The sequence below is a fragment of the Xiphophorus hellerii genome, chromosome 19, assembly GCF_003331165.1.
Source record: "Xiphophorus hellerii strain 12219 chromosome 19, Xiphophorus_hellerii-4.1, whole genome shotgun sequence".
NCBI lineage: Eukaryota > Metazoa > Chordata > Actinopteri > Cyprinodontiformes > Poeciliidae > Xiphophorus > Xiphophorus hellerii.
The window spans coordinates 23384226-23412211 of NC_045690.1; the positions used below are offsets into that span (position 1 = coordinate 23384226).

Genomic DNA, 27986 nt, shown 5'->3' on the forward strand with positions numbered 1-27986 from the left:
TCAGATTTTAACAGACTTTCAGTTTTATTGGGACTGGAGTAGAAGCAGGGGGCTCACGGATCCGCATTTAGGAATCACATTACAAGTGTTACACCGTACACACCATCTACGGGCTTCACCGCAGCAAAACGAAGCAATTTAACTCCAGATCCTTACCGCCCGTTTCTGGTTTATTGCTCTGTCTTGTTAGTGAGAGAAGCGTCCAACACGTTAAAAGTTCTTCACAGACATTATACTCTTATTCTCCTGAGCTTATGGTCCCTAAAGATGCTTTTTTGTATTTCTCCTTCCCGTAAGACACGTTTGTCATTCGAGATGCCCTCCACCTGAACTCTACAATCACTTAAGACAAATATGTACAGAATGCTTCCATTTACAGTAAGCTTTACAGGGAGAAGAAACCATTAGAGATAGAAAGAGAAACCATAAACAAAGAAAAAGCGACGTAACAAAAATGGCGGGCGTCTTTAAAGATCGGCCTTTGCGTGTGATTTTCACGGCAGTCCATGCGCCGAACAGGGAGCGGACGCAGGCGCCGAGAAGCAATTCAGCTTTCTGAAAGGTTTGAGAGCTTGATTGATAAAGTGACACCTGAAACCCAGAGGTTTGCAAGCTGGTCCATCTGGGTTTTCCCCAATCGCATGGTTGTCACGGCGCCGCCGCCGCCGCCGCCGCCGTCTTCTGCTACTGGTTTCTTTATTATGGCACTTGGAAAAGGAAATCAGAGAAATTTACACTCTGTACAGGTATATGTATATATATATATATATATTTTTAAAAAATGATTTTCACAAGCAAAAAAATAAAATAAAAATAAATCACAAGCTCAACCATCACCAAATTTCACTGTACGACAGTCACCCGGTTTAAAAAAAAAAAAAAAAGACGATAAAACCGACGCGGGAAAGTTAAACGAGCATGATAACGCTAACCTGCTTGGATCCAAACACATTGAGCTAAACGGGGGAGGAAAGAAAAAAAAAAAAAAAAATTGACGTCTCAACTTCAGATTTCAGGTAGAGTTAAAGTATACGTATTGTGTCGACAGATAAAACATCGCTGTGTCCCTTGGTTGTCTCGGCTCTGATTCCCCTCGTTCCGGCTGTCGATCGAGTCGTGGCGTCCCTGCAGCGACATCCGTCTGGTCCAGCAGCGAGACAATTTAAACGCGCAAAGTCTGAAGTCTCGATTCCAGCGTCTTTCCCTCTGTACACGTGTCCAGAGTCCGGCCCCCGGGGGCCCAACTCGGCGGGGGTCTAATGGTGGTGGCCGACCGACAGCACCAGAGGGATGAGGCAGCCTAGGACCAGAGCGCCCACCTCCACTTTGCTCAGTCCCTTCCCGCCGTTGCCCCCGGCGGCGGGGGCGTGGCTGTGGCCGCCGCCGCCGACCTCGGGGAGAACGTGAACGGTGGCCACATAGAGGAAGGTGCCGGCGGAGAAGAGCATGGCCACCCCGGTGGCGTTGATGTCCGACAAGGCTTCTTTGCTGCTCTGTGAAGGGGAAAAGAAAGAAACGTGAGAACGGTGTGGAACAGGAAGCTGAAGAATCCCATTGAAACTTTCTACAACACGTGAATGTGTTGCAGAGTGAGACGGATAATCTGTGGAAAAAAATAAAAAAGCTCCTCTGCCTTCTCCCAGTGCTAACTAGAAACAACCAATCAGAGAAAGGGGGAGGGTCTCTGCGCTGTCAATCACTCATGTACTCATTGCTCACACACTCCCTCTTTCCCACACTACAGCTGGTTCACTATAACATAGCCTGTTGCGAATGCTAAGGCTAGTTAGCATGGCCAAAATTAATGGCGGATAAATATTTTCTGAGTTTCTGAGGATTTTCTGAAACGGGGGTCCAGGTGTCAACAGATGGAAAACATTTCTATTACCACCGTGGGCAAAGATTCGACCCAAACGTAAACCCAAACGCGGCTCACCTGACTGAGGCCTAAAAACGTGAGCATGGCAAGAACGGGGGCTGCCAAGGCAAACACCAGGAGGTGTTTGCGGATGCGGTTCCTCTCGAGGCCGCCGTGCATCAGGAACGAGACCAAGCCGAAAGCCGCTGGAGCCTGCAGGTTAGAGGGCAGAGCAGTGCAGTTTCACAGCAGAGTAAACCGATCTCGGAGCAGATTTCTTCTGCTGTTGTTTCTGAGCACTAAAACGTCCACATACTGACGAAACAAAAAGAAAAAAAAAACCGAGAGAAGGTAGAATTGTAGCGCTACAACGAGGCCCGTCACGTTAGCAAGTTCTGCTGGACGTTAAACGATAATATTGTTGTTTTGAGACCATTTTCAACCAACATGTAGATAATCGCCATGCAACTTTGCGCTCTCAAAGATCAATAAACTTTAACACTTAGCACTGGAAGATGTTTTAAGCTTCCAAAATACATAAACAACCAAACACAATAAATAAACTAAAAATAACAGCCACACACACACAACAGAAACCAGAAATAAAATGGATTAGGTAAACAAAACAGCTGATTTTAATTTATGATGAAATTAACTGATTTACAGATTGTTGAGACAGGCTTATGCATAGCAAATAAATATATAATACAGATTTTAAAAAGTGTTGTTTTTTTTTTTACCTTATGTAGCATAATGGCTACAAAAACAATGAGCTGAACGCTGGTCTGAGACGTCGAGGCAGCAGCTCCTAACGCCACTCCGTCAGCTGGAAACAAGCGTCAACACAGCATCCGAGTCCATTTAGTCGAGTCAAATCATCAAAACTAAAACTTCAGAAGTGTCATTTGTAAACAGATAAATTGTGCTCTGATCCACTAAATTACAGCTGCAAGATTACTGGGAAAAAATAAAGGTATCACTTTACAGTAAAGCTTCCCTTTATTAGCCTACGGGAAGCTAATAAGTAGTTCATGGATATGTTAGTTCATCTTTAAACACTTTATGAATCAGTAATAACTGTCTATTATGCGTTAAGGGTGAGAAGAAGACCGAATCTATCGGCGTCTTGCCAAGTCTGTTCTTTTATCAAGAGTTTTTCTACTAAAGAACCTGTAAGCACAACAAGCATCGGTAATATTTTAGCATATGGTCTCCATGCTTAATTAATGCATAATAAACAATTGATAATGATTTATAAAGTGTTTATGATTGGATAAGGTGTATATATATATATAAACTATTTATTAGTCATCTATAAGGGGAGTCTTATTGTAACGTGGTACCGAAGTGGAAATAATCACCTTCGAACATCTGCATCTTTGATAAAAGATGAACGGACGACTTACCTGCAGCATGGACTACAAGTCCCAGGGTAGTGGTGATTTTCGAGCTGTTGACTCTTGCCGACTCTGGATCTAAGATGGGCAACAAAAATATATCTGCTTTTAGAAGACAAACTGGCGCAAACGACCGCTTCTGCACATTTTCACTGGCTACCAGCTGAAGTAGCTAATGAAACGTCAGCCACTTTGACCAGCTGACGTTTCCTCCTGCTGACCTTCAGCGTTGTGAACATGAGCGCTGCCTATCTGGTCCACCAGCAGCATGAAGACGAAGCCCAGCACCAGGGAGACGCCGATGCAGGCGTGCAGCTGCTCGTGGCCGTGCTCGTGTTTCCCCGTGGCGTCCAGAGCCGCCACCGCTTCCGCTTTGGCCTCAGACACTTCGGCCGCCCCGGCCTGACTGTGGCTGTGGTGAGCGCCTGCGTGGAAGGAAACGTGGACGGACCGGTAAATGTCAAACGTACGCAAGCGACTGGGATTAAAACCGCACAAGAAGCACCTCGAACTATAAGCGGCGAAAGTCAGAGAGCTAGACAAATGCAAGTATAAGCATAGATATAAAAACAGGTAGTGGTTGGTATTTTGTTCACCATAGTCAGCTGAACTTTACTCTGTTTGAATAAGTCCTACACAGGTCAAAGTTCAAATAAAACCACTGCAAAAGTATTCTTTTTCTTTTAACAATAAACCGCAATGTGTTTTATTTATTTAATGTGATATAGCAACAAAAAAAAAAGAGCACAAAATAACAAAGTGGGAGGAAAATGATTCATATTTTTTTCAGAAGCAAATTATAACCAGAAATCTGAAAAGTGCGGCATTCAGAGTCGATACTTTAACAGGCCTTTTGTTAAGTTTGCATCTTCGAGTCTTTGGGGGATTTTGCCACATCTCTGCAAAAGTGAGATAAGATGGAGAGACGCGACTCTTGACTTTGACTGGGCCATTTTAAGACATCAATATGCCTTAATAAACCTATTCCATTATAGAGTTTGCTGTATCTATTGGGTTGCAGTTCCTCCACTGGTTCTTTATTGTTTAATACAGTGGTGAGAAACTCATTTTGGGCCATATCAAGATTGGCAAATTGTTAAAATATTAAGAACCAGCTGTTTCTGCTTTCAATAAGTACTTTTTTAAATTAAGTATTAAAGATCTTTTCACACTGATCTATCCGTCTTTGCAATTATTATCAAAGATAATCGCATTATTTTTGAGTTTGTTCCTTTCTTCTTTTCTTTTTTTTTTTTTTTTGCAAATCAAAATCACAGATTTTGTGGTACCAATTTAGAAATATCTGCAAGGAAATTTGCAATATTTCCGATTATGTACTATGTTAACTTTGCAAGTAAAAGCAACAAATACTGCCACCTGCAGGTGGGAGTTAGCAGTTTCTTAAACCAAATGTTTCTGACCATTTCAGCACAAAATAAAATAAATTTAAATGCGAGGATCTGTTGATTTTGCATGAATTTCTACCATCGCAGAATCACAAAAATCTGGAGGAACTGACTGACATAACTTGGTGTTGGGCCCCATTTGGCCCCCGGACTTTGAGTATAACATGTGCTGTGGATTAGTAGATTTTTTTCAGAGTGATATTCATCATTAGTTTTTGGTTTTTATCTGATCACAGGAGTGTCCTGCAAATATCTCTCTACAGGGGAACAGGGAACTTCAACAATAACTTTTTTGTTATTTTTAGAGCTTTTTCACAAACCTGACTTCAGTTTAAAAACTTCCCGACTTTCTCCCTGGTAAAGCTGATAAGGCGTCTTGTTTTTTTAGGATTCTGTTGTTCAAAGACTGAGAATAAGCCGGAGAAGACGCATTTACTCAGTAGGTGATTTCTGAAGGCATGTGGACAAACAGGATTGTGTTTCCGAGCAAAAGGAAAGCCGGGTACAAATTCACATCACGTTTTTCAGATATATTTTTATGTGTTATTTTCCTTCCACTTTGTCCTGCTTTGCCCGTTAACATACACTGAATTATGTGCCGTCATTATAAAACGTGGAAATCATTCAAGGATCAATCAAAGTTTAATGAAATAATAATAATAATAATAACAATAATAATAATAAAACTCTAAACTGAGACTCAAATTGATAAAGATGTCCAATATCTGACATGTTTGGACACTAAGGGTTGTTTTTGATGTAGCTAGTCCATCAAAATGCTCTGTATTAAGTTCAAATAGATCTCTTCTGTTCTTCAGCTTCCGAATGACGTGCTTTACTTGCAAAAGTTGAGTTTTTTCACTTTCGAAGCAGCAAATGTTTCTGTAGAAATCTCCAAACTGCTTGTTTCGCTCCTTTAAAATACACTAAAACACATAATGCGTCAAAGAACAGGTAATGAGACCTGCTAATCAAAGCACACGGAAAATACTTTTGTTTCCTAAAGCAACATTACAGAGTAAATGTGTGAGGACAAACGTACCGACTGCGTCTTTAATTTGATTTCACGGCCCTGTGTTTTCTCCTAAGACATCTTTATCTCAACATTATAAAGACGTAAATAGTTCTTATTGTGCCTACTAAAGTATGTGTCAGAGTCATTTCTCTAAGTATATAATCTTAATATGTTAACAAAAAAAAAGACTATCTGACTGCATACATGGAAGAGCCCATCCTTCCAGTAAAAACAGAAATTTAAATGCGTTTCTCTTGAGCTTTTGGGGAAGAGATGTTTTTTTCTGAAAACTTTCTGTGGTCAGGAAAAAAATGGCTCAATTTCTCAGATGAGTTCCTTTAAACAACCAAATAGTTGGTTAGTTTGTTTTATTTTTATCACTCCCCTCCTCGTGCAAAAACACTTCTTTACGTTTAATTGAGCTGCAGTCATAAACATCAACAAATTTGGGGGGATTCTGTGTGACAGGATAATGACTAAAGAGACGTTAAAACTTTAACATGCTTTAACATCAATCTGCCAATAGGAACAGAGAAATTAACCACTTCGCTATACTCTTGTGTATTTATAGGTAATTGTTCATTGATATGGGCATAGGCCTGTCGCGATAAACGATAAATCAATTAATCGTACGATAAATTAAAACTATCAACGTCATTTTAATTATCGGCATTATCGTCTCTTCGGGCCTTTTTCTCTTTCTGTTGATGACACTGAATGAAAAAAGGCTCAACTCCGCTGTTCTCCACTGACTCCTCCCTTCCTCATTTCCTTAGTGTAAAGCCCAGCGCACACGACACGATCTTAGAGCTGCCGGCCGATTTTCAAAACCTGACAGACCACACAGTTAACTGAACTTGTAGCCATTATTTTGTGCCCATTGTTGGACACCACACGGCACGATGTAACCCAATCGAACAGTTATACGTAGGATTTCTGTCGGCTAATGTGTGATCTCTCAGGTTTTGAAAATGGGCCGACAATCGGCCGACAGCTTTAAGATCGTGTCGTGTGCGCTGGGCTTTACACTAAGAAAATGAGGAAGGGAGGAGTCAGCGGAGAGCTGGAGTTGAGCCTTTTTTTATTCAGTGTCATCAACAGAAAGAGAAACGGGCCAGAAGAGACGATAATGCCGATAATTAAAACGAGGTTGATAGTTTTAATTTATTGTGCGATTAATTGATTTATCGTTTATCGCGACAAGCCTAGTGACAGCAGAGATACACGGCTCACATGGTAGAATCTAATGTATCGCATAAAGTTCACACGAGTTTGTGGTTTTAACAAGTCAAAATAATAAGCTAAATTGAAAGGATTCTGAAAACTTTCGCAAAGCCCCATGCACTAAAACTCCAACTAATTTGTTATGTTGGAGACTTTTAGAGTCCCTACAAACTTAACGGTCATCGATGAAAATAATGTAACCCTCTAAGTTTTTATCTACATACAAGCTCATTAGAGTGAGGTCATGATTATAAGCTGACTCAAAGCCAGTTCTTGCATGAACACGTGTGATGGGAACCAAACAGGAAGCCACTGAGTTCGTCTTTCAGTCGCTCTACCTTCAAGGATCTCTTCATAAAGTGCGTGGACTCCCTCGGGAATGATAACAGCTAGCGCTGTTCCACAAAGCAGCCCTGCTCCCAGCACGGTGATCAGCTTCAGTTTCTCCTGGGGGGGAAACACACACACACGGTACCGAACAGAACCTCAGCACAAGACAAACACTATTCATTCAGTCGTTATGTTGTTGAGAGTTTCTGATGGGGAGGAATCAATACTTTTGGAGCTGAACTTTTCCATTAAAGCTGAACGAGGTCGTTGTTGTATTGTTCTAGATTTGTTCGAAACTTACCTCCGAGAAGTTGACGGCGAGAGGTATCGTTCCGGCCACGTAACATCCCACCAACATCGCAAGAGACAGCAGGCTGATCGAGCTAAAATCGTCCATGGCTGCACTTTCCTTTTTCAGCTAGCCTACTGCTAAACCATCAAAGTTAAACTTTCAGCACAGAACCTGAAGCTTTCACGGTTCACCACCATGCCCTGGACGTAGCCACTCCTCAAGAAGGGTTGATAATTTAACAACAGTCTGCGAACAATGGTCTGTCAGACTCCAAAACAAACACAACTACCAGGAACACTGCAGCCTCTTTGGCCTCAATAGCGACGCTAATGCTAACTAGCTTCAGTTAATATCCGACTGACGGGTTTGGAAACAAAAAAAAAACTGGAATGCTACCACGTCAGTCCTCCATCGTGCTGCTACGAGATGTATCTTTTCCAGTTTGGGTGTCTGGTCAAAAATTATATTGCAACTTCTCGAGGTGTCTAGCAGGAATCAACAACAAAAAAAGAAATGCTAACAGAACATCCTCTTGTTTTAGTGCCCGTCAAGTACTTCCGGGTCACAACTCTACCGCGGAGGTTGCCACGTACCCGCGAGACTCGTTGGAGGAAAGAGAAAATTTAAATTTACATTTATGTAAAGCGATTTACATTTATGCAAAAATGTTTTTTTATGGTATTTTTACGTTTTTGGAAAAAATTACGAATAACGTAAACGCTTTAAAAATTTTATTTGCTTAACATATTCATAGTTAATTTATTATTAATACTTTCATTGAATTAATTTTACTGTGAAAAATGTTTTATTTTTAATTTATTGAAAAAACGTTTTAAATAAATTTCTGAATTCATAAGTTCTGGTTCACTTGCACTCATTATGGGTTTGAATGTCTTTGGGGCTGTAAATAGTCCTGGTTTAAAACGGCACATTTTAAACTAGTTTTAATGCCAAAATCAGGCATGGGGGGCGAAGGGCGAGGACACTTTTTAAAGCTGCCAAAAATATCACAGCTACATTCTGACGGGATAATTATGGATATTTTCTTTCTTTCCCGGGCAGAATTGGTAGAATTCAATACATTAGTTTTTCAAGAAACGCATTGATGGCCCAATTTATCTCAATCTACTGGAAGAGGCTTAAAGACCAGGACCGTACCAGAAATTAAACTTTTTGTAGGTCAGAAGATGTATGATTTCTCTACAATGTACATTGATCCAAATATTAGATTGTATGTACTCGAGAGCGTGTATGTATAACGATATTCTCGTTTTTGTAATTCAAAGAAGCTGCTGTGTGATACTTATGGGGGGGGAAAAAAGAACAATTCAAGGACTTTATTGAAAGTAGAACAAAAAAAGAACGCCTGCGAAGACTGGATAGACATCCAACTGGAACTGTGTCAGATTTTATATAAATATCAGTGTTTTGTTTTTTTTCTGTGTGAAATCAACACACATATCAAGTTTAATATGTGCAGAGAAACAAGTTCAACTGACCATAAAACATCACAACTTGCCCAAAATATTATTCTAGAAATGTCAGATTTTCATTCTTATCAAGTACAAGACGATAGAGGCAGTCAAACTGACCTCCATTTTAGGTTTGAAAGATGGCTAACTTTTTAGGAACAAAATAAGAGCAAAAACAAACTCCAAACACTTCAACTTTTGTTTCTTGGTGGTTGTTTTTTTTTTTAAAAAGCACGTTTATTAGTTCACTTGTCAGGGCAGAGCTTTCACAGAACACTAGCAAATCAAAGCAGTATGTACAATGTTCAACAACCTGGAGAGCAGGCAGTGAAATGCAACTGCCTTTTTCTCTAACAATGCCAAAAGAAAAGAAAAGAAAAGAAAAAAATGACAAAACAATAAAACCAGAGTTTTACCATGCTTGAGGTTTGTGCAAACTCTCTGCTCACAAACTGGAACCTTTATCATACAGACACATACACTCACACAGACACGCATACGTACAAGGTAGCAGCTCCTTGCAGGTGGAATGGAGAGGAGTATGAGCACGTATTTACAGTCTGGAGGACCGGAGGACAAACTGTAGCTAGCTGCAGTGAAAGCTCGGGTGGGGGTTTCATAGTCTTTACTTCACCAGTCCAATCTTCTTGGCTTCTGTTTCATAAATAAGTAACCTCCACATTTTTACTATGAAGACTTCTGCTTCTTCATCGAGGACCTAAAACGAAACGAGATCAGGGGAAGATTCAAGTGAAACGTGACGAGTTGCCCAAATGAAAACGGACAGTCCTGCCAAGACGCGTTTCTAGAGTTCTACATTTAGAAATCCTAAAGCGCTCACACAGCAGAAAGGATTTGTTTTGAGCGAGACTTCTACATTTGGTCAATCTTTTCAAATTATTTTCTAAAAATGTTGTAGTCGCACCACTTTGCTAGCATATAAATCAATATCAGCCGTCAAAATACGACATTTTTCAGAAGGGTTGGGCGGTATGAACTTAAAATGTCATCACGATATTTTGTGGTACTCTTGCGGTAGCGATAAAAGTGACGACATATGCATTTTTTTTTATGTAGCTGTATCACAGTATAACACAGCAGTCATAGCCAAACAAACACAAGTACTGCTTTTGAGAAACATTTGTAAAATATGACTTTTGTATGGCACCTGTCGCACAAAGGAGTGCGACTCGTTTCACTAAACTGCACACAGGAAATGGATTTAATCATTTTTAAATTTATTGATAGACTTTTATTAAACAAACGGTGGATAAAAATAGTTTTAGGGGTATTTAAACGTCACCAATTGGAATTTACTGTAACAACAATAAATCACGATACATGATAAACGATACAATAATAACCCACCTCTATTTTTGTACTGTGCCACTTTTATTCTCTTAAAAAAGCTAGCTGTCTCATTGCTCCTTTTTTAGGTCATAAACACCTTTGCTCATGATAAATTTGAGAACCAAAAGTTCACTTTAAAATCCTGATTTAAATAAATAATAAACTGTGGGTGAAAGAAACCTTTTAAAGAGCAGCTCAGCCAGGAACTTAAAAAAAAACTCTAAATATTGATGTCTAAAATGATAAAATCCACTTTTCATACTCAACGTACTCTTCCTACCTTCCTTCCATGCCTATGTAATGAAGTACTTGAAGTGTGATGTATCAATTTACTTCCTTATGAATTGTGTACAGAAGTATATGCATCTCACAAATATTTTAATTAATTCTATATTATTGTCTAAAAACCTTGTAGTGCAGCCAGTTTCCATTTATTCTGCTGCTGATCCATGTTTGGACCATCTGGCTCTTATGAAATATAACAGATTATGATCCCTGGCCAAACCACTAGAGCTCTAAGTGACCTTCTGCTGGCATATTTAATTTATTCGTAGTAATAAAAGCCAGTTTTTCAAATGGATAACTATGAGCAGACTGTAGAGTCGGTAGGAAATGTCTCGCAGCAGATGGCTCCAATAACTAAAGCTACAGGCAAAAAAACAGTGAAATGTCCTGCATCAATCACTGAATTGGATATGGATTTCTTTTTCTGTTACATACATTTTTGTAGACAATTATTAATCTAACTTACTTAAAGCTTTAAAGGTGTAATACTGGGGAATTGAGACAATATTGAAACATTTCAACATACCATAGCCACATCATCAAGGATCCCCTGGGGAGTGCTGTGTGCCATTATCTGGACATAAAATGGAAAAACAAATTAAGTAAAAAAAAAAAAAAATATATATATATATATATATATATATATATATATATTATATTAGAGGTGTAGCGATACAATAATCTCACGATATGATACAATATGTATCACGATATTTGGCAAATGATACAATTCGATATGATTTGATGCACTTTTACGATTTTCTGAAAGATTTTAGAAGGACAGAGTGATTTTAGTAACATTTTGTGTTCCATAGACTTGGATTTAATTAACTGAAAACTGATTAAAAGCACCAACTACACAATAGCTGACTCTGATTGGACAGAGACCTACAGCTGGACAAAATGAATCAAAGATGCAGTGAGAAAATTAGTTTCTGTCACTTAATTCATGTGGATTGGACATAAAGCTCAAAGTTTCAACAGTGACCTGGGAGCTGAGTGGGGAGATCATCAGCCTCTGCAGACTCTCAATATGCAAATGATTGCACTTATGTTCAACCATAAGTGCAATCATACAATGCCAGAATGTATGAAGCCATACTTTCTGGCTGCATTTTGCAGTAAAAAAAGTCTTTTGGACTACAGGGAAAAGGCTTTTCTACCTTGGCTCCCAGAGTTAGCCGTGGCTGTAAGCTGTTTATATATATACATATATATATATATATATATATAAAAAAAACTTATCTTCTAAAAGAAGCAAACTGATAATGAAGTCTGGAAAAATGCTAGTTGTTCACAGTCATTTCAGTGAATAAATACAAACCTTAGTACAGACAAAATCAACCAGGGTGGGCTCCTCCTCCCCAATGTATTCAATGATCTTCTTATTAATCCACGGTCTAATCCGGCGATCCATCAGAGCCTAGAAAACACACGAGAATAACATCCCATAACTTAATAAACAGTAATATTTATATATATATATATATTTTTTTTAAATGCACTATTATTTTTACCGAATCGACCATAGCCCAATCCAGCGGGTAAGAGAAAAGCTCCGGCCTGGCGGTGGGAATCTTCTCGATAAGGCTCTTGATGTGCTTCCGCTTCTCCTCTGTGTTGATGCTGCCGCCCTTGGCAGCGGAAATTTCTGCCCCGTCGAGTCCCAGACTCTTGTCATCGTCACCGTAGTCCAGGGGAACCAGCTTCCTTTTGCGGGGCTGCTCGTCCGCTTCCTCGTCGTCAAACTTGTTGAAGACGCTGTCCACCGCCGCCAGCTTCTTTCTCTTTACAGCATTGAGCTGACTGGGGCTGTTGGTCGCACCTGCAGGAGGAAAATGAATAACTGGATTTGTTCTGTCTGAACGCTGCAGGAACAGGCACCTTGTGTTTACAGCAGAGTTTAGCAGGTCAAGTTTAAGACTTTTTAATGACACATTGAATTCAATTTACCAAAAAAAAAACTATAACTTTTGGTCTGTATATATGTATTAATTCAATTCAATCTTTATTAAAAGTCACAGAATCCTGGTCCATAATAGGGATAAAAATTACAATCTAGAAATCGCAAAAATGCTAATAGTGACTGGAAGCATTATTTTTTGAACAGAATGTTTCTGGAATTGTGGGTTGGAAAAAACAAACATTGTCCGGCCAAATGGTGAGAAATTTGCATTTACCCAAAACAGACACAGAAAAGCTAGCTAGCAAAGGCTTTAGCAGCTAGTTAGCAGTAGCCTCAATCATCTGGAGTCACATAACGCAGTGAAGATGTCTGCATGCGACTCGAACTTTTTCCAGAAAAATTCCATAAGAGCAACAAAAAAAAAAAATAAAATACTACACATAGAAAATTAAACAGTCTTGCTGAGACAAAATGTATGACCTGTAATTAATGTAATTAAGACCAAAAAAAAAAATGTAAAAAAAAAAAAAAATTGAGACATTTTAAGATCATTATGACCAAAATGTAAGACTTGTAGCACAACAGAAATGTAGAAAAGAAAGTCTCATATTTCATATAAAAGTGTCACGCTTTTTGGATGCATGTAGCATCAAATGGGTTAGCAACTTATGTGAGCGAGTGATGAAGACCAATGTTGGTAACTGTAAAGTGTAAATTTACACTTACCAATGATAGACGCAGAAAAGCTAACAAGCTAGCTAGCAAGGGTATATTAGCAGCTAGTTAGCGGTAGCCTCTACTGAGTCACAAAACAGGATGAAGATGTCTGTACACCACTCAAACCTTTGCCAGCAGGAAAATTTCCATGATAAGAAGAAAACTATACATCCAAAACTAACAGTCCAGCCAGAACAACATTTAAGACCTGTGATTTTTAAATCTAAATTGAAGACATTTTAAGGCTTTCATTTCTAGACATATGAATTTAAGCCTTTTTAAGGCTGTGTTTAAGGTGTGCTGTTGCACTCACCCAGTTTGAGGCTGAGGCCGATCTTGGGCCGATGTTCCTCTAAAGGCTGGAGGTCGGGGGTGTTCTCTCCTGGAATGATTATGCCGCAGGGGGAATCGTTCCCAGGAGTGTTCGGAGTCGCGTTCCCACTAGCAGAAGAAACTGATGGGGCAATGGTGATTGGTCTCATTACGGGCTTAAGTTGGGGCTTGGCCTCTAGTGAGTCTTCGCCGTCACGGAAGTCGTCCTCGTGTCTTTCGTTGACGTTAGTGTCGTTGTTGTCGTCATCCTCGTCTGAATCCTGCCGGGGCGGTTGGGACTTTGGCTCCACGGGCCTCTCAGAGGCTCTCTTCTCCCTCTCTCGCTCCCGTTCGTGGTGGCGGTCGCGTTCGTGATGGCGGTCGCGTTCGTGGTGGCGTTCGCGTTCGCGAACCTGCTCCAGTTCACGGTCGCGGTGAGTTTTCTCCTGGCTTACTTCCTCCTCGGCTTCCAGGTTCAGAGGAGGCCGCCGCCTGCGCTCGGCTTCCTCCTCCATCTGCAGGAATCCAAAGCAGAGACATTCAAAGTGAGTTTTCTTCCAGATCGAGTTTCAAGTCTTTTGAGTAGCAAGTCAAAATTAAGCTTCAAGTCTTTTAGGCCAAGTCCAAGTCAAGTGTAAAATCTTCCACCAACAACGATTTATGTCTCAAGACTCTGAGAGGCAAGTCCAAGTCAAGTCTAATCGGGACTGAAGAACATTTTCTTATCCCGTTTGCCATTTAATCCACCTATTGCCACATTGCTGGTGGATTTTGAATTCTAATCGTATAATGTTTTATCCTTAACTTTTATCCTTTTTCAACATTCGACCTGCAGAAAATTGTTACAATTTTACAACAGAGAAATAGGGCCAGACTAAGAAAACGACTTTTTAAATCATGAGAACAAAGTAAGGATACAAGGAGAATGAAGTCATGACGTTAGCAGAGCAGAAACACAATGTTACTGGGGAAAAAGTCATAAAATTACCAGGAAAAAGTCATTTTAATGCAAAAAAAAATAAATAAAGAGTTCTCTCTTCAAAATAGACTCAGTCAATTATACAATCATTCAAAACTCCTGCTACTGATAATAATTTAATCTCGATGTGTTAAAAGATCAATTATTTCTTCAGTTGTAAAAACTGATACCAAAGTAACTTCACAAAATGCTCAACATTTCTCATTTTAATCTCTTATTTTTCGTGTAGCAGTGCTACCTCATTCTCCTAATATTATTACTTCATTCTGGTAATATGATTTTATTCTCACATTGCTTTGACTTTAATATGTTATTTTGGATTAATTGTTGTTCTCACATCATTGCAACATTCTGGTTTGATTGTGACTACTGTCCCACCGCTCTTTTTTTGTAATGTTACGATTTTTTTCTCATAGTATTATGACCAATATTATGATGTAAAGGATTTATTTTTTTTCCTAGCCTGGTCCTAAAACTCTGTTGTACAATTAGATGAATGAACAGCATTGCAAACACTACTTCAGTGAGTATAATATAATGTTAATGTTTATGCAGCTTCAAAATAGATAACCAGCGGCATGAATTAACACCCAATAAAAAGGATTCAAACTTTTTCCAGCACAACATGCGTATTAGGAAACAATGGTAAACTTGAGTTGTGTTTTCTTCTTCAGGAGTAATGATTTAGTTGTTTCTAAATGTGACTTTAATCTATTTGTCATGATGAATCCCTACATCAGTAAGATTTGTTAGCAAGTCCATGAAGTGAACATGTTTCAAGGTAAATTACAAACCAGTGTGGCGCAAAGTAGCAAATGAATGACGGAGGATATTACATTTGGAAATGAAGGTTTACAAAGTGCTGTTACTTTGTAAACCTTAAATATTTTCATCAAATTTAGGAGAAAAATAGGTCAAACTTTACGTTAATGAATCATTTAGGAGGATTTACCCTCTGCAGCTCTGCATCTGGGTCAGGGTGACCCTCAGCAAGCAGCCTTTGTCTAATCTCTTCCAGCTCCTCCTTTTCCCTCTTTCGATCTCGCTCGTCCATTTCCATTTCCTTTTCGCGGTCACGCAGTCGCTTTTGCAAAGCGCTGCCTCTGAGGACGAGAAAAACAAATAGATGGGCCATTGTGTGTTGTTCAGTTTCCGACAGCAGAGCAGAAACACGGCGTCTCAAAGTGCGAGTTGAGGTGATCAACCTGTAGTACTTCGGATCGTCCCTGTCGTCGTCATAATCCTCGAGGAACTCTTTCAGTCTTTTGGCTTCTTTCATCTGATTTTGAGAATACCATAAAACAAAAATAAAAAGAATATGCATGAAACCACAAATAAGTTGACCAAAAAAAAACAAAAACAAAAAACATTTATTTTTAGTGCATGATGTGTACCATTTCACGCCGCCTCTCGTCCTCCCTCTCATTTTCTTTGTTGTATTCGCGAGCCTTCTTCCTCTCTCGGATCTCCCAGTTTTTGAGCCGCTTCACAAGAAAAAAAAACAACAAAAACACACGATTAACACATCTTCCTGTGAGTAATCAATTACGTGCAACACAAAAAGAGAGAAGTCGCATTCATACTTCTTGGTAAGCAGCCTCTTTGTCTCTCAGCCTCCTCTCAAGTCTCCGCCGCTCGTAAACATCTTCCTCGTCTTCGTCACGATCTCGTTTTTTATCTTCTCTGTTTCTCTCCCTGCAAAGACGATTTCAGAATATTCGCGGAATATTGTCAATTCAGGACATAACTACGAAGTCGCAGATGTTTAGATCAGCAAAACTAGCAAAAAGCATTGATTTGTTTTGCTTCTGAGACGGGATACTCGTTACCGCGGCGCCCAGTATTAACCTCCTAAATGCTCAAATGAGGCATTCAGACAGATTTTCCTGTTTATGGCTCCTTGCTGCACAAACGCAATTTCAATGAAACGTTAACATGCGCTCTTTATAAGCTTTAGTAATTGAATCTGAAGCCTTTATTACTGAATTTGAATTATTCCTTCTCCTGGGTGGAGCATCATTAACTTTTAAATGTAAATTAAAAAAAGAAATACCAATTAATTGCGTGAAAATCTATAAGTAAATAATCAAAGTTAACGGATTAAAGTCTAGACCCTGAAAAAAATATTTATATAAACCCCCTATTAATATTTGGTTTAATGTAACTAAGCAACTTTGTGTAGCGATCCGCTAGCTTCAGCCATAATCCTGGGTGATTTTTTGACCTCTTGTCTTGACAGTGTTGTGTACATTCCAATACATTTGTTGCTAAAATGAGCTGGAACTCTGAGGTATAGTTCACACATTTCCAATAGGTCGATTTCACAGCCTGCTTTGTCCGTTAAAGCCCAATTCTGATGAGTGTTTGGGAACATCTCCCTGTAGGAGCATCCAACTGCGTTCAAGTTTCAACCATCAGACCCAAGATTCACAAAAAGTTCAGCAGCTAGACGGTTGAAACTCGGACTCAACTTGACGTTTCACACTGCTACACCATGAGCTACCAGATTGTGAATGGGTTGACGTTTAATCCATTTCAGCCGTTCAATAATGTGGTTTTTACGCCAACAATTCTCACACTGTCGAAGCGTCAAAAGCTCTGACCTCGACCTGCTGCGCGCTTCGCTGACGTCTCGACTTCTCTCGCGCTCTTTCGTCCGCTCCCGTTCTCGGTCCCTCTCCCGCTCCCGTTCTCGTTCCCGCTCCTTGTCCCGTTCCCGTTCTCTCTCCCTCTCCTTTTCCTTCTCTCGGTCGCGCCGCTCCCTCTCGCGCTCGCGCTCCTTGTCCCTCTCCTTCCGCTCCTTCTCGAGCTCAAGTCGTTCCTTGTCTTTCTTCCCTTTTTCCTCTTCCAGTTTCTGCAGCAGCCAGACAGGAGAAAGAAGAAAAAAAAAAGAGGAACATTTGTCAAAGGACGTTAAAGATCAGAAACGTTATTGCACTGACACACACACAAAATCCCACACACAATCACCACATGATGCTGAAGAAAGCAGTTTAGACTGCCTGTTTTGGGGATGTTGACATCCTACAAGGACAAGATGGCCGCTCTGACTTGAGTCAGGAAGTCTTCCCAGCCTTGTAGTTTCCACCAGGAGGAGCGGTCCAACGCTACGGCAGGTCTGACGGATTTAAATCTAAGGCTGCAACTAACGATTCTTCCTAGTTATCGATCAATATGTCGATTATTCTGATGATTAATCAGATTTTAAAATTCTGCAGACTTTTCAATCAAGTCTTTCTTTATACAATATTGGAAACACATTAAAGATGCAAATAGCCCAATTCCTTCATCATATAAGAAAACAAAACATTTTATTGCCTGAAATGCAACAACATAAGTGTACGCCCGATCATTTGTAGCAAAGGACGCATCTGCAGCAAAAATAATCATTTCAACACCAACACATGAAGACCTTTCTGCTCGACTTAACATCAATACAGTGAAGAGCTCATTTGTTTTTTTGCTTTGTTTTGATTGTTTTTTTACAGAATTTGAACAGCGTGAAACAAAAACTGAAACTTGAGGAATTGTTTTCCTATTAATGATTAACTGATTGCTAAATTAGTTGACGATTATTTCGATAATCGATTCGTCACAATTAATCGGATTTAGGCCTGTCACGATAGCAAATTTTGCTGAGCGATTAATTGTCTCAAAAATTATTGCGATAAACGATAATATTGTTTGAAGACCTTTTCACACTGATTTAATGGAAATAACGTAATAATGCATGCGATTTCCTGCCAAAGATAGATACACTTTATTTTCAAAAGAACACTAAACACTGGAACTGATAAACAAAATAAAGAAAAACAAAAATAAAATGGATTCTCAGTCTCCATTAACAAAAAATGTACTTGGATAAAGACTAAACAACATAAAGCCAAAGTGGAAATAAATACTGCATTCAACCAAAAGAGTGCAGATTATGAAGTCTGTATATTATGTTGCCCTTCAGTAATAATTAGATTTAAATAGAGAAGATGGGCACATCGACTATCTGATGCAATAATTCACACTACATGAGTTTTGCCCTGATTTTCCCCTTATTACAATCTTAGAACCGTTCTAAGATTGTCGCTTATGATTTTATAACCGATCATCCTGTAGTGTGTGGTGTGTTATGGTAGATTGTTGTGGCCGAGCATTAACGCAGCCTGTTGAATGTGACAGGTAGCCAATCAGAAAGCACGGATTCTCCTCTGTGTTTTCTGAGGGGAAATTACGGAGGGGAATCACAAACAGCTGATACGGTGCAACCCAAAGTCCAGCGAACATTGGAGATGATATGTGGAAACAACATTAATGTTTATTCAACATTTCATGCAAAGAATATAGAAATGACAAGAGGAGGAGTTGGAGCGAAATTGCTACCGCAGTTGATAAACCCGGTAACTTTTCAGCTGTTCTTCATTAAGGTGACATAAATAGGTTATAATGATTTTCATTCAGTCAGGACTTTATGCTGACACTAGCCACATGCATTGCATGTAGATTGTAGTAAAGCATTGATTAATGCCTGGTTTTAAAATTAGTTAACTGAACTTGTAGCCATTATTTTGTGCCCATTGTTGGACACCACACGGCAGGAACGAACCCGATCGAACCGTTATACCTAGGATTTCTGTCGGCTAATGTGTGGTCTCAGGTTTTGAAAATGGGCCGACAGCTCTAAGATCGTGTCGTGTGCGCTGGGCTTTACACATAGAAAATGAGGAAGGGAGGAGTCAGTGGAGAGCACCGGAGTTGAGCCCTTTTTCATTCAGTGTCATCAACAGAAAGAGAAAAGGGCCGGAAGAGACAATAAAGCCGATAATTAAAATGACGTCGATAGTTTTAATTTATCGTGCGATTAATTGATATATTGTTTATCGCGACAGGCCTAATCGGATTAATCGTTTCAGCTCCATTTACATCTCAGTTCAGGTTAAACTCATGTGAAAACCATCAACTGAACTCTATTACCCCTTGATTCTATAGACCCAGACTCCTGGGGAACCACGTTCAAATGTTGCCTCCGAGTGTCAATGCAACATTTTTCCTCTGCCTATGTGATAAACTGCTTTGTGTTAGTCTATTACATAAAACCCCAATAAAAAGCATGTCGGTGGCTGTGACGTCACAGAACGACATTAAAAAGCTCAAGCAGCATGAACGCTTTCACAAGGCGGAGTACGTAACTGGGCAGTGAGCAGAGGATATCTGCGATTATGCTCTGATGTAATAAGAGGCTATTTCAATAACAACTCAGCTGTGGGCTAAAAACATATTGGTCAAATTCATATCCGCCTGCTTGTTTTCCCCAAATCAATGCGCAGTCATACAAATGGACAAACTGCTAGTTGAAAAACATACAAAAAAAAAATACATGATTGACATTGGTTTTATCAGACAAACAGCAAACAGACAGAAGGATAAACACTAAGACTTAGGACAGTCTGCTTTGTGTTATTGAGGAAGGAGATTTTATCCTAAATGGGCTTTTTGCTTACAAAGCTTTTAGAGTCAGAGAAGCTGCCAAGTCAGCTTTGAACGCGTAGCGTACTTAACATCGGTGCTACGTAATGGACCGCTCTGACGTTACCTAAGGGTGCCAAGTGGATTAATATAAATCACGGCTTTACATGGCAAACGGCCCACTTTTAAATAAATGACATAACCAGTACCAATGTATTTTTTTCTGTCGTGATTATGTGAGATACAGGAAAGCATGTGTAAGAGATATCTGCCTCGCTGCAGCATAGAGGACAGAGGCTTATTTTAGGACTACTATTTTTTCCCTCAAATTTACATAATCAGTATAGGTGCAGTCTTCTGGGATTTAAAAAAAGCCTGACCTGCCGATTATGATTTTGGCCAATACTGATTTTTTTTTTTTGTCTGATAAGTTGCTAAACATGGTGACAAAGTTGCCAAGTTGGCCACAGCTGGGGCGACGATTGTTAACCACACACGTGTAGACATGACCTGGTGGGCAGTGGTCAATTCTATTTTATGTTTTTTTACCTTTGCAGAGGGAGATATAAATCGGCTTCACATGTCTGTATCATCCAATCGCCAAAAATTAAGGAACTTGGGTCCAATTTATTGGTGCTCCCCTAATAATCATGCTTACACTTTGCACAAATGATCAAAAGTCTTTGCACAAAACAAGACATGAACTCTTGCTTCTCGCTAAAACCAAACACAATGGCATTTTGTTCTGGAGATATAGTTTTGCAGCTTGTAGGAGATGACCTACGGATTCAGCACTTCTTTCCCCCTAACCTTGCAAGCTACATATGCAAGGTTTCCCCCAGAAAACTTGATAAGCCCGGTGGTTGGGGTGTCATTCGTCCAGCGACCCGTCGTGTTTTTGGGCACAAAAATGTTTAAAGTTGACAGGAAATTTGAAAATATCACTTGATAATTATGTGTTATTGAAAGATTGGTAGATTAATACCTAATCATCAACTATAAAGTCAAAAAACAAGCAAACATTTTAAAAAGACAACTAAATAAGCAATACTAAGCCTGGCGGGGGCTCAAGCAAAGCCTGGTGGCCCGCCAGGCTGATAATACATTGGGGGAAATGCTGATATGGGAGGAAAAGCAGATCAATCATGAAGTCAGAATATTCTAAATAGCTGTGAAACAGTTTGCTGTGACAGAAATGTCAAAATCAACTCCTCTAAATTCATTGTTTGACACAAGAAAAAGTAGGGAAGCCATCTTACCTGAAGGTCGACTTCCTGTGCCTCTAAGGTCTCACCAATACAGTTTAAAAAATAGCAAGTCCGGCAGATCCAGAGTTCAAATTCAGATTTTATAAAAGTTTATGATAATTTTCTTAAAGAATTGTTTGAAATTTGGATCTGACAGGTAATGAAAAGAGCACAAGAAAAAAAAAAAGTGGTTGCTACATGTTATCGTCTATCAGTTATAGCTAGACCAACACAATGCTACTTAACACAAATGACCTTCATGATGGGATATTGTTAATGCGTCAACTGATGCAAATGACACAGAAGATAAAAGCCAGGATGTCTGCGTCGGGACAGGACGGATATCCTCATCTAAACTGTATTTAAGGTCATATCAATGCGTCCACTGGGACTGCTTTTAAATATCAGCTTTAATGTGCTATTCTGCAGGCCGGTCTTTTGAAAATCAATGTGAGTGTTTGAAACTGGTTTGACCTCCTGTTTGGATGCGATTTCTTTTTCTTTTTTTTTTAAAGCCACCATAAGCTTAAAAAAAAAAAAGAAGTTATTTCTAGAGATGCACCAATCAGAGTCTTTGTGGCCGATTTGGAGATTTTTATAGCTCTGACCTGTTGATTCGCATTTCTCAATAAGAACCCAAAACAACAACAAAAAAAGATGCTATAATCAACATTTTAATAGCAAAAATTATTCCCTAAAAAGCACCTCTGACTATTGTTTTATAAACCGAATTGAATTGTAATGCATGTCATTGCCTTTGAATCGGTCTATTAGATTGAATTGAACAGACTCACTATTTTTATACATAGATTGGATATGCTTGTTTTGCAGAGTGCCTTTGAAATTCTATTTATTGCGATTATATATGAACTGAAATAAATGAGTTAATAGTAGGTTTGTTATTGATTCCTAAAGCTCAATATTTTCAATTTCCAACTGAAGAGTTGTGTACACATTTTCTTATTCATTTGTATGAAGTTTGCAATTTAAGCTCAATTTAGGAGAAATTTTAGATTCATTTTAGAGAGATAAACAATACATTCTATTTAATTAGACTGATATCATTTTTGTTACACAAATATTAAGTTACCTGCTACAGTTAAATGATCCACCCATCCACTACAGAATTGTGTAGCTATTGTATCATTTTAAAAATGCACCTCTCACTTTTATTGTTGACTAACGGAATGTATTTTTTATGTACATAGCAACAGAGGAAGTGGTTAGACTCTGTGTGTACTCAAACACAGATTTACGGATGTCAGGACGTGCAGAGGTTCACTGGGCTGCTGGGTAGTTTTAAACTCGACACGGTGCGACACGTATCGAATTAAATAGAACTACTTCTCCAGCTTAAATGGAGCAATTTACCCCAATGTTGTCCGAAATGACAAAGACACAGAAATAAATGAAATAAGAGCCAGTTGCCCCTCAGCAAAACCCTCCAGCAGGGGGCGCCCAGTAGGATTAGAAAAGAAAAGAAAGAGTTTACCTGCGTCCTATCCGCGCAACCTTTTCCAAAGCTGACACAGTGAGATTCATCTTGCTCTAGTCACCAAATGAACTCTACCATATTGGTGAGGTTTAATCAATAGATTAGGTTTATTTGGAATTTAAACACTGTGTCCATAAGCTAACATGGACACAGTAAGTGGATTCACACTTAACAGATTGTTTATTAAGTGTGAATCCACTTCCTGTGGAGGGATTTTTAAGTACAAACATAAGTTTTCTGCTTATGTACATAGCAACAGAGGCAAGTTGGTACGTTACCTTGTGTGTGTCTCTGAATTTGCTGATCTCTCTGGATATGAGGTCTCTCTTGTCATCCTCCAACTCCATGGCGTTGATGTCCTTAAAAAAAATTTAAAGACGGATTTGGAAACAGACCAGGGATGGAAAATTTCATGACCAAAATAAAGAGTTCATTATCTGACTACCTCCTCCTTCTTCTCTTTGCGCTTTCTGTTGCGAGGCTGACCGTCGGAGTCTTGCGAGGGAGCGTTGAGCTCGCTCGAGTACTCTCGGATGAGGACGTCGATCGCCCCCTTCACAACCTGGTCCCGACGCACAATTTCTTCATCGAGAACCTCCTCCTCATCCTGCGCGTTGTTTTTTGACCCCTCTGTGGTTCCCTGGGAGTCAAAGCCGGAGAAAAACTTTTAAAAATGCTTTAAAAAAGGATCAAAGACAAATAAGCGTTCGCTTCAGGTCTGTTACCCCGTTGGCGCTCCTCTTCTTTGCCTTCCATTCGTCCAGCTGAGCCTTGGTTTTAGCGTCCACCTTGACCAGCAGCTTCTTGTCGCCTAAGAGGAGCTCATGCAGAAGCCTGAGAGCTCGGAGCGTCGATTCAGGCTCCTTATATTCACAGAATCCAAACGCTTCCAGATGTCACGGGGCAGAAAGGATTTATTATGTCCAAAATGAGCGGAAAAAAAGTCCGTTATTTTTGGATTGCATAAAACAACAAAAACTTGTTTTTCTTATTTTAAAAGCATCAAAAAAAGAGAGAATATAATAAGGACAGCATCAACATGAACATGAGTAAACTATTCTAATAGTAATAGGTCTCAGGACTGGGCAGCATAATATACACTGCTCAAAAAAATAAAGGGAACACTCAAATAACACATCCTAGATCTGAATGAAAGAAATATTCTCATTGAATACTTTGTTCTGTACAAAGTTGAATGTGCTGACAACAAAATCACACAAAAATCATCAATGGAAATCAAATTTATTAACCAATGGAGGCCTGGATTTGGAGCCACACACAAAATTAAAGTGAAATAACACTACACGCTGATCCAACTTTAATGTAATGTCCTTAAAACAAGTCAAAATGAGGCTCAGTATTGTGTGTGGCCTCCACGTGCCTGTATGACCTCCCTACAACGCCTGGGCATGCTCCTGATGAGGTGGCGGATGGTCTCCTGAGGGATCTCCTCCCAGACCTGGACTAAAGCATCCGCCAACTCCTGGACAGTCTGTGGTGCAACGTGACGTTGGTGGATGGAGCGAGACATGATGTCCCAGATGTGCTCAATCGGATTCAGGTCTGGGGAACGGGCTGGCCAGTCCATAGCTTCAATGCCTTCATCTTGCAGGAACTGCTGACACACTCCAGCCACATGAGGTCTAGCATTGTCCTGCATTAGGAGGAACCCAGGGCCAACCGCACCAGCATATGGTCTCACAAGGGGTCTGAGGATCTCATCTCGGTACCTAATGGCAGTCAGGCTACCTCTGGCGAGCACATGGAGGGCTGTGCGGCCCTCCAAAGAAATGCCACCCCACACCATTACTGACCCACTGCCAAACCGGTCATGCTGAAGGATGTTACAGGCAGCAGACCGCTCTCCACGGCGTCTCCAGACTCTGTCACGTCTGTCACATGTGCTCAATGTGAACCTGCTTTCATCTGTGAAGAGCACAAGGCGCCAGTGGCGAATTTGCCAATCCTGGTGTTCTCTGGCAAATGCCAAGCGTCCTGCACGGTGTTGGGCTGTGAGCACAACCCCCATCTGTGGACGTCGGGCCCTCATACCATCCTCATGGAGTCGGTTTCTAACCGTTTGTGCAGACACATGCACATTTGTGGCCTGCTGGAGGTCTTTTTGCAGGGCTCTGGCAGTGCTCCTCCTGTTCCTTCTTGCACAAAGGCAGAGGTAGCGGTCCTGCTGCTGGGTTGTTGCCCTCCTACGGCCTCCTCCACGTCTCCTGGTGTACTGGCCTGTCTCCTGGTAGCGCCTCCAGCCTCTGGACACTACGCTGACAGACACAGCAAACCTTCTTGCCACAGCTCGCATTGGTGTGCCATCCTGGATGAGCTGCACTACCTGAGCCACTTGTGTGGGTTGTGGAGTCCGTCTCATGCTACCACGAGTGTGAAAGCACCACCAACATTCAAAACTGACCAAAACATCAGCCAGACAGCATAGGTACTGAGAAGTGGTCTGTGGTCCCAACTGCAGAACCACTCCTTTATTGTGTGTGTCTTGCTAATTGCCAATAATTTCCACCTGTTGTCTATTCCATTTGCACAACAGCAGGTGAAATTGATAGTCAATCAGTGTTGCTTCCTAAGTGGACAGTTTGATTTCACAGAAGTTTGATTTACTTGGTGTTATATTGTGTTGTTTAAGTGTTCCCTTTATTTTTTTGAGCAGTGTATGTTAACGAAGAAGAAATTAAAAGTAAGGTTATGTTTATATTACCTTGAAGTTTCCCAGAAGCACCTTGGACCCTCTTCCAGCTCAGAACGATACCGCATTTCTGTTTTGACGGAGAACAAAAAATAATGTGTTTTATGCCTTTGAGAAAACCTATTTACTTATCAACAACTCAATCCCAGCCAGCAGCCATCGTGGACATCAATGTCAGAATATTTTGGACTTTGAGGATGTATTTCAGATCTTTCTATAATCATCCCACCGTTTTTCCCACGGTGGGATGATTATATATAATACAAGCCTTCGATTATTTAAAAAAAAAACTAGAATATGATGCACAATTTTAATTTTCAGTGGGCCCCTCTAATTCCAATGAGTCAAATATTATACAGACAGGCTGAAATATAGGATGACTAAATTCAGTGACTCTGAAAATTCGAATATTGTGAAAAAGAAACAACAAGAGTCTCTACACGCAGTAAAATCTTACACAAGGCTACACGTGTTCCTCGTGTCCAGCCCCTTCTGAGGCACACATAAAGTCAACAGCATCTCACCTGGACTGTTGCTCAGTAGTTCAAAGTAAAAGAAATTTGTTGCACAAACAACGATTGCCTTGAGAGTATTGTGTAGAGTTTGGGGAAGATTCAGAAGCTGTGAAATTACATTAAAAGAAGTCGAGGCTTGAAATATTTGACTCCATATGTAATGTACATATATATGAATTTCACTTTCTGAAATGAGTGACAAAAAAAATTATTTACTTTTTCACCATATTTTAAACTTTTGAGCCGTAATTGTGTACGCCATTCGATCCTTCTTACGTTTCACGCAAATGAATTAAAAGGCACAAATCTATCCTTGCCTGGGACAATTTTAAAAGAAAAAAGAAAATAGACGTCAGTTTAATTCTGACAGATCGGCGACGTATGGAGAACTCACTGCTAGAAGCTGCCTGACCAACATGTCAGACGCTTTCTCAGAGATGTTCCCCACAAACACGGTGGTGGTGGGGCCCACGCCCTCTTCTGCGTCCTTGGCTCTGATGAGGACAGGGTCCTTCTTCGTGGTTACCGGCTTCTGTGCAATGGTAACTGTGGTCGGGACCAGCACCTGGACAGCCAGTGCACATTTTAGGTCATACATATAAAATAATATTGTTAACATAAAATGTATATATGGTTAGTGGGGTCTTTTTTTTTTTTTTTTTTTACTCACTGTGGGTGCAGGAGCCATTACACCCATGTGTACTGGGATCATGGGAGTCCCTGAAAACGAGGATGAAAATGAAGTTAAGCCTAGCTGCTAATTCCCACAGAGCTTCCCCCAGGGTATTATAAGCCTGGCGGGCCACCAGGCTTTACTTGGGCCCCCACCAGGCTAAGTATTGCTTATTTGTTTTAGTTTTTTTTTAAGACTTTATGGTCGGTATTCAAGCATTAATCTTCCAACAACACATAACTATCAGGTGAAATTTTCAAATTTTCTGTCAACTTTAAACATTTTTTTAATTCAAAAACACAAATGAATGAGTGACTGTCCTAGCGCCCAACCACCAGGCTTGGTTAGTTTTCTGGGGGAAACCTTGTCACATCAAAATAAGACACTACATTTTACAGTCTGGATGTTCATCAAAGTCTACAGCACACACAAAGTTGATCAGAAATCTAACTGTTGAGATGCTGAAGGTATGATATCAAATTCATACAATACCTGGCTAAAGTAGTCTCGACTTTTGCAAGAGGCCTTGAAATTTTTTTTTACATTACAACCACAATCTTCAGTGTTCTCAATACTGGCCAAAAAGTGTTAAAGTTCATTAATGCTTCAGCAATATTCTGAATTATCATTATTGTGTCTTTAATTACTTATGAACTAATCTGAAACTACTTTACCGTGTTTACATTCCGATAACTTTTGCTTCTGTGTTTCTGTCCATTTCCCATGCACATGTCTTGTTAATGTAAATAACACATCTGTCAGGTGCTCAACTTAGTACCTGGAGGAACCGGAGGAGCAAAGCCCGCATACTGAGGAGGGGGCATGCCAGGGGGCAGCTGTGGGATGCCAATCGGAGGGCGGTTGATTGGAGGAGAGTAAGACATCCTGAAAAAACCTGGAGCCAAGAAACAAAATGCTTTATTAGTGACAAAGAGGACACTGTTCACTGTTTCCCCAAATAGCTCGATCGAGTAGCTACATTCGCAGCGGTAATAATGCAGTAAAAACAATACAACCCAGTGCTGTAGTAGCAACATATCTGGCAGGTTGCGAACGCGCTCATGTGAAATACTCCGCTACGTAAACTAGCTAAATTAGCTAAAAGCAGCTAACTCTGTAGCCTCGTGCTAGTTCAGTTAGCAGCTGCGGCGCTCAAGAACTGATTTACTCACCAGCAAAGGAAAGAAAGCGGCCTCCAGTTTTATGGCTTAACCGCACAAAAAAAAAGCCCCCGAAACAACTATAGACAGAGGGACACACAGTTATAGGCGAATGTTATATTGGAGACCGGTGGGCTACAGGAAACCCCTGTGGCTGAGGGAGAACTGGGAAAGGAATCATGGGAT

General features: G+C 40.2%; 3 protein-coding genes across 3 annotated transcripts in view; all 3 read right to left on the reverse strand.

The window, feature by feature from the left end:
- On the reverse strand, positions 1-8096 carry slc39a9 (solute carrier family 39 member 9). The gene is made up of 7 exons (XM_032546320.1): positions 7532-8096; positions 7239-7347; positions 3477-3680; positions 3265-3333; positions 2599-2684; positions 1937-2071; positions 1-1493 (listed from the first exon to the last, which is right to left on the reverse strand). The coding sequence occupies exons 1-7, from the start codon at positions 7625-7627 to the stop codon at positions 1257-1259; spliced, it is 936 nt and encodes a 311-aa protein (XP_032402211.1). The 5' UTR covers positions 7628-8096; the 3' UTR covers positions 1-1256.
- An 806-nt stretch (positions 8097-8902) lies between these two features.
- Positions 8903-27981, reverse strand: LOC116708427 (RNA-binding protein 25-like). Its single transcript, XM_032546279.1, has 18 exons — positions 27813-27981; positions 27419-27535; positions 26638-26687; positions 26362-26532; positions 25465-25522; positions 23468-23628; positions 23188-23382; positions 23021-23101; positions 17147-17397; positions 16127-16238; positions 15938-16027; positions 15749-15822; positions 15496-15646; positions 13566-14079; positions 12147-12454; positions 11954-12052; positions 11156-11203; positions 8903-9712 (listed from the first exon to the last, which is right to left on the reverse strand). Exons 2-18 carry the CDS (start codon positions 27522-27524, stop codon positions 9620-9622), a joined length of 2562 nt encoding a protein of 853 aa, XP_032402170.1. The 5' UTR covers positions 27525-27535; positions 27813-27981; the 3' UTR covers positions 8903-9619.
- The window catches only part of LOC116708470 (MAP/microtubule affinity-regulating kinase 3-like), a 40132-nt gene continuing 37875 nt past the window's right edge, over positions 25730-27986 (reverse strand). The window contains exon 4 of the mRNA XM_032546329.1: positions 25730-25742. The gene's annotated coding sequence lies outside the window, so the exon portion shown is untranslated. The remainder of the gene's footprint in view (positions 25743-27986) is intronic.

Excerpts from the sequence above, each read along its gene's own strand:
- slc39a9 (XM_032546320.1), bottom strand. The coding sequence starts at position 7,627 with ATGGACGATTTTAGCTCGATCAGCCTGCTGTCTCTTGCGATGTTGGTG. Across the intron at positions 2,072-2,598 it reads TAGCCATTATGCTACATAAG|GCTCCAGCGGCTTTCGGCTT; the intron begins GTAAAAAAAAAA and ends TCTAACCTGCAG. Across the intron at positions 1,494-1,936 it reads CGTTTTTAGGCCTCAGTCAG|AGCAGCAAAGAAGCCTTGTC; the intron begins GTGAGCCGCGTT and ends TCCCCTTCACAG.
- LOC116708427 (XM_032546279.1), bottom strand. The coding sequence starts at position 27,524 with ATGTCTTACTCTCCTCCAATCAACCGCCCTCCGATTGGCATCCCACAG. Across the intron at positions 26,533-26,637 it reads TAATGGCTCCTGCACCCACA|GTGCTGGTCCCGACCACAGT; the intron begins GTGAGTAAAAAA and ends CTGGCTGTCCAG. Across the intron at positions 9,713-11,155 it reads TCCTTGATGATGTGGCTATG|GTCCTCGATGAAGAAGCAGA; the intron begins GTATGTTGAAAT and ends GTTTCGTTTTAG.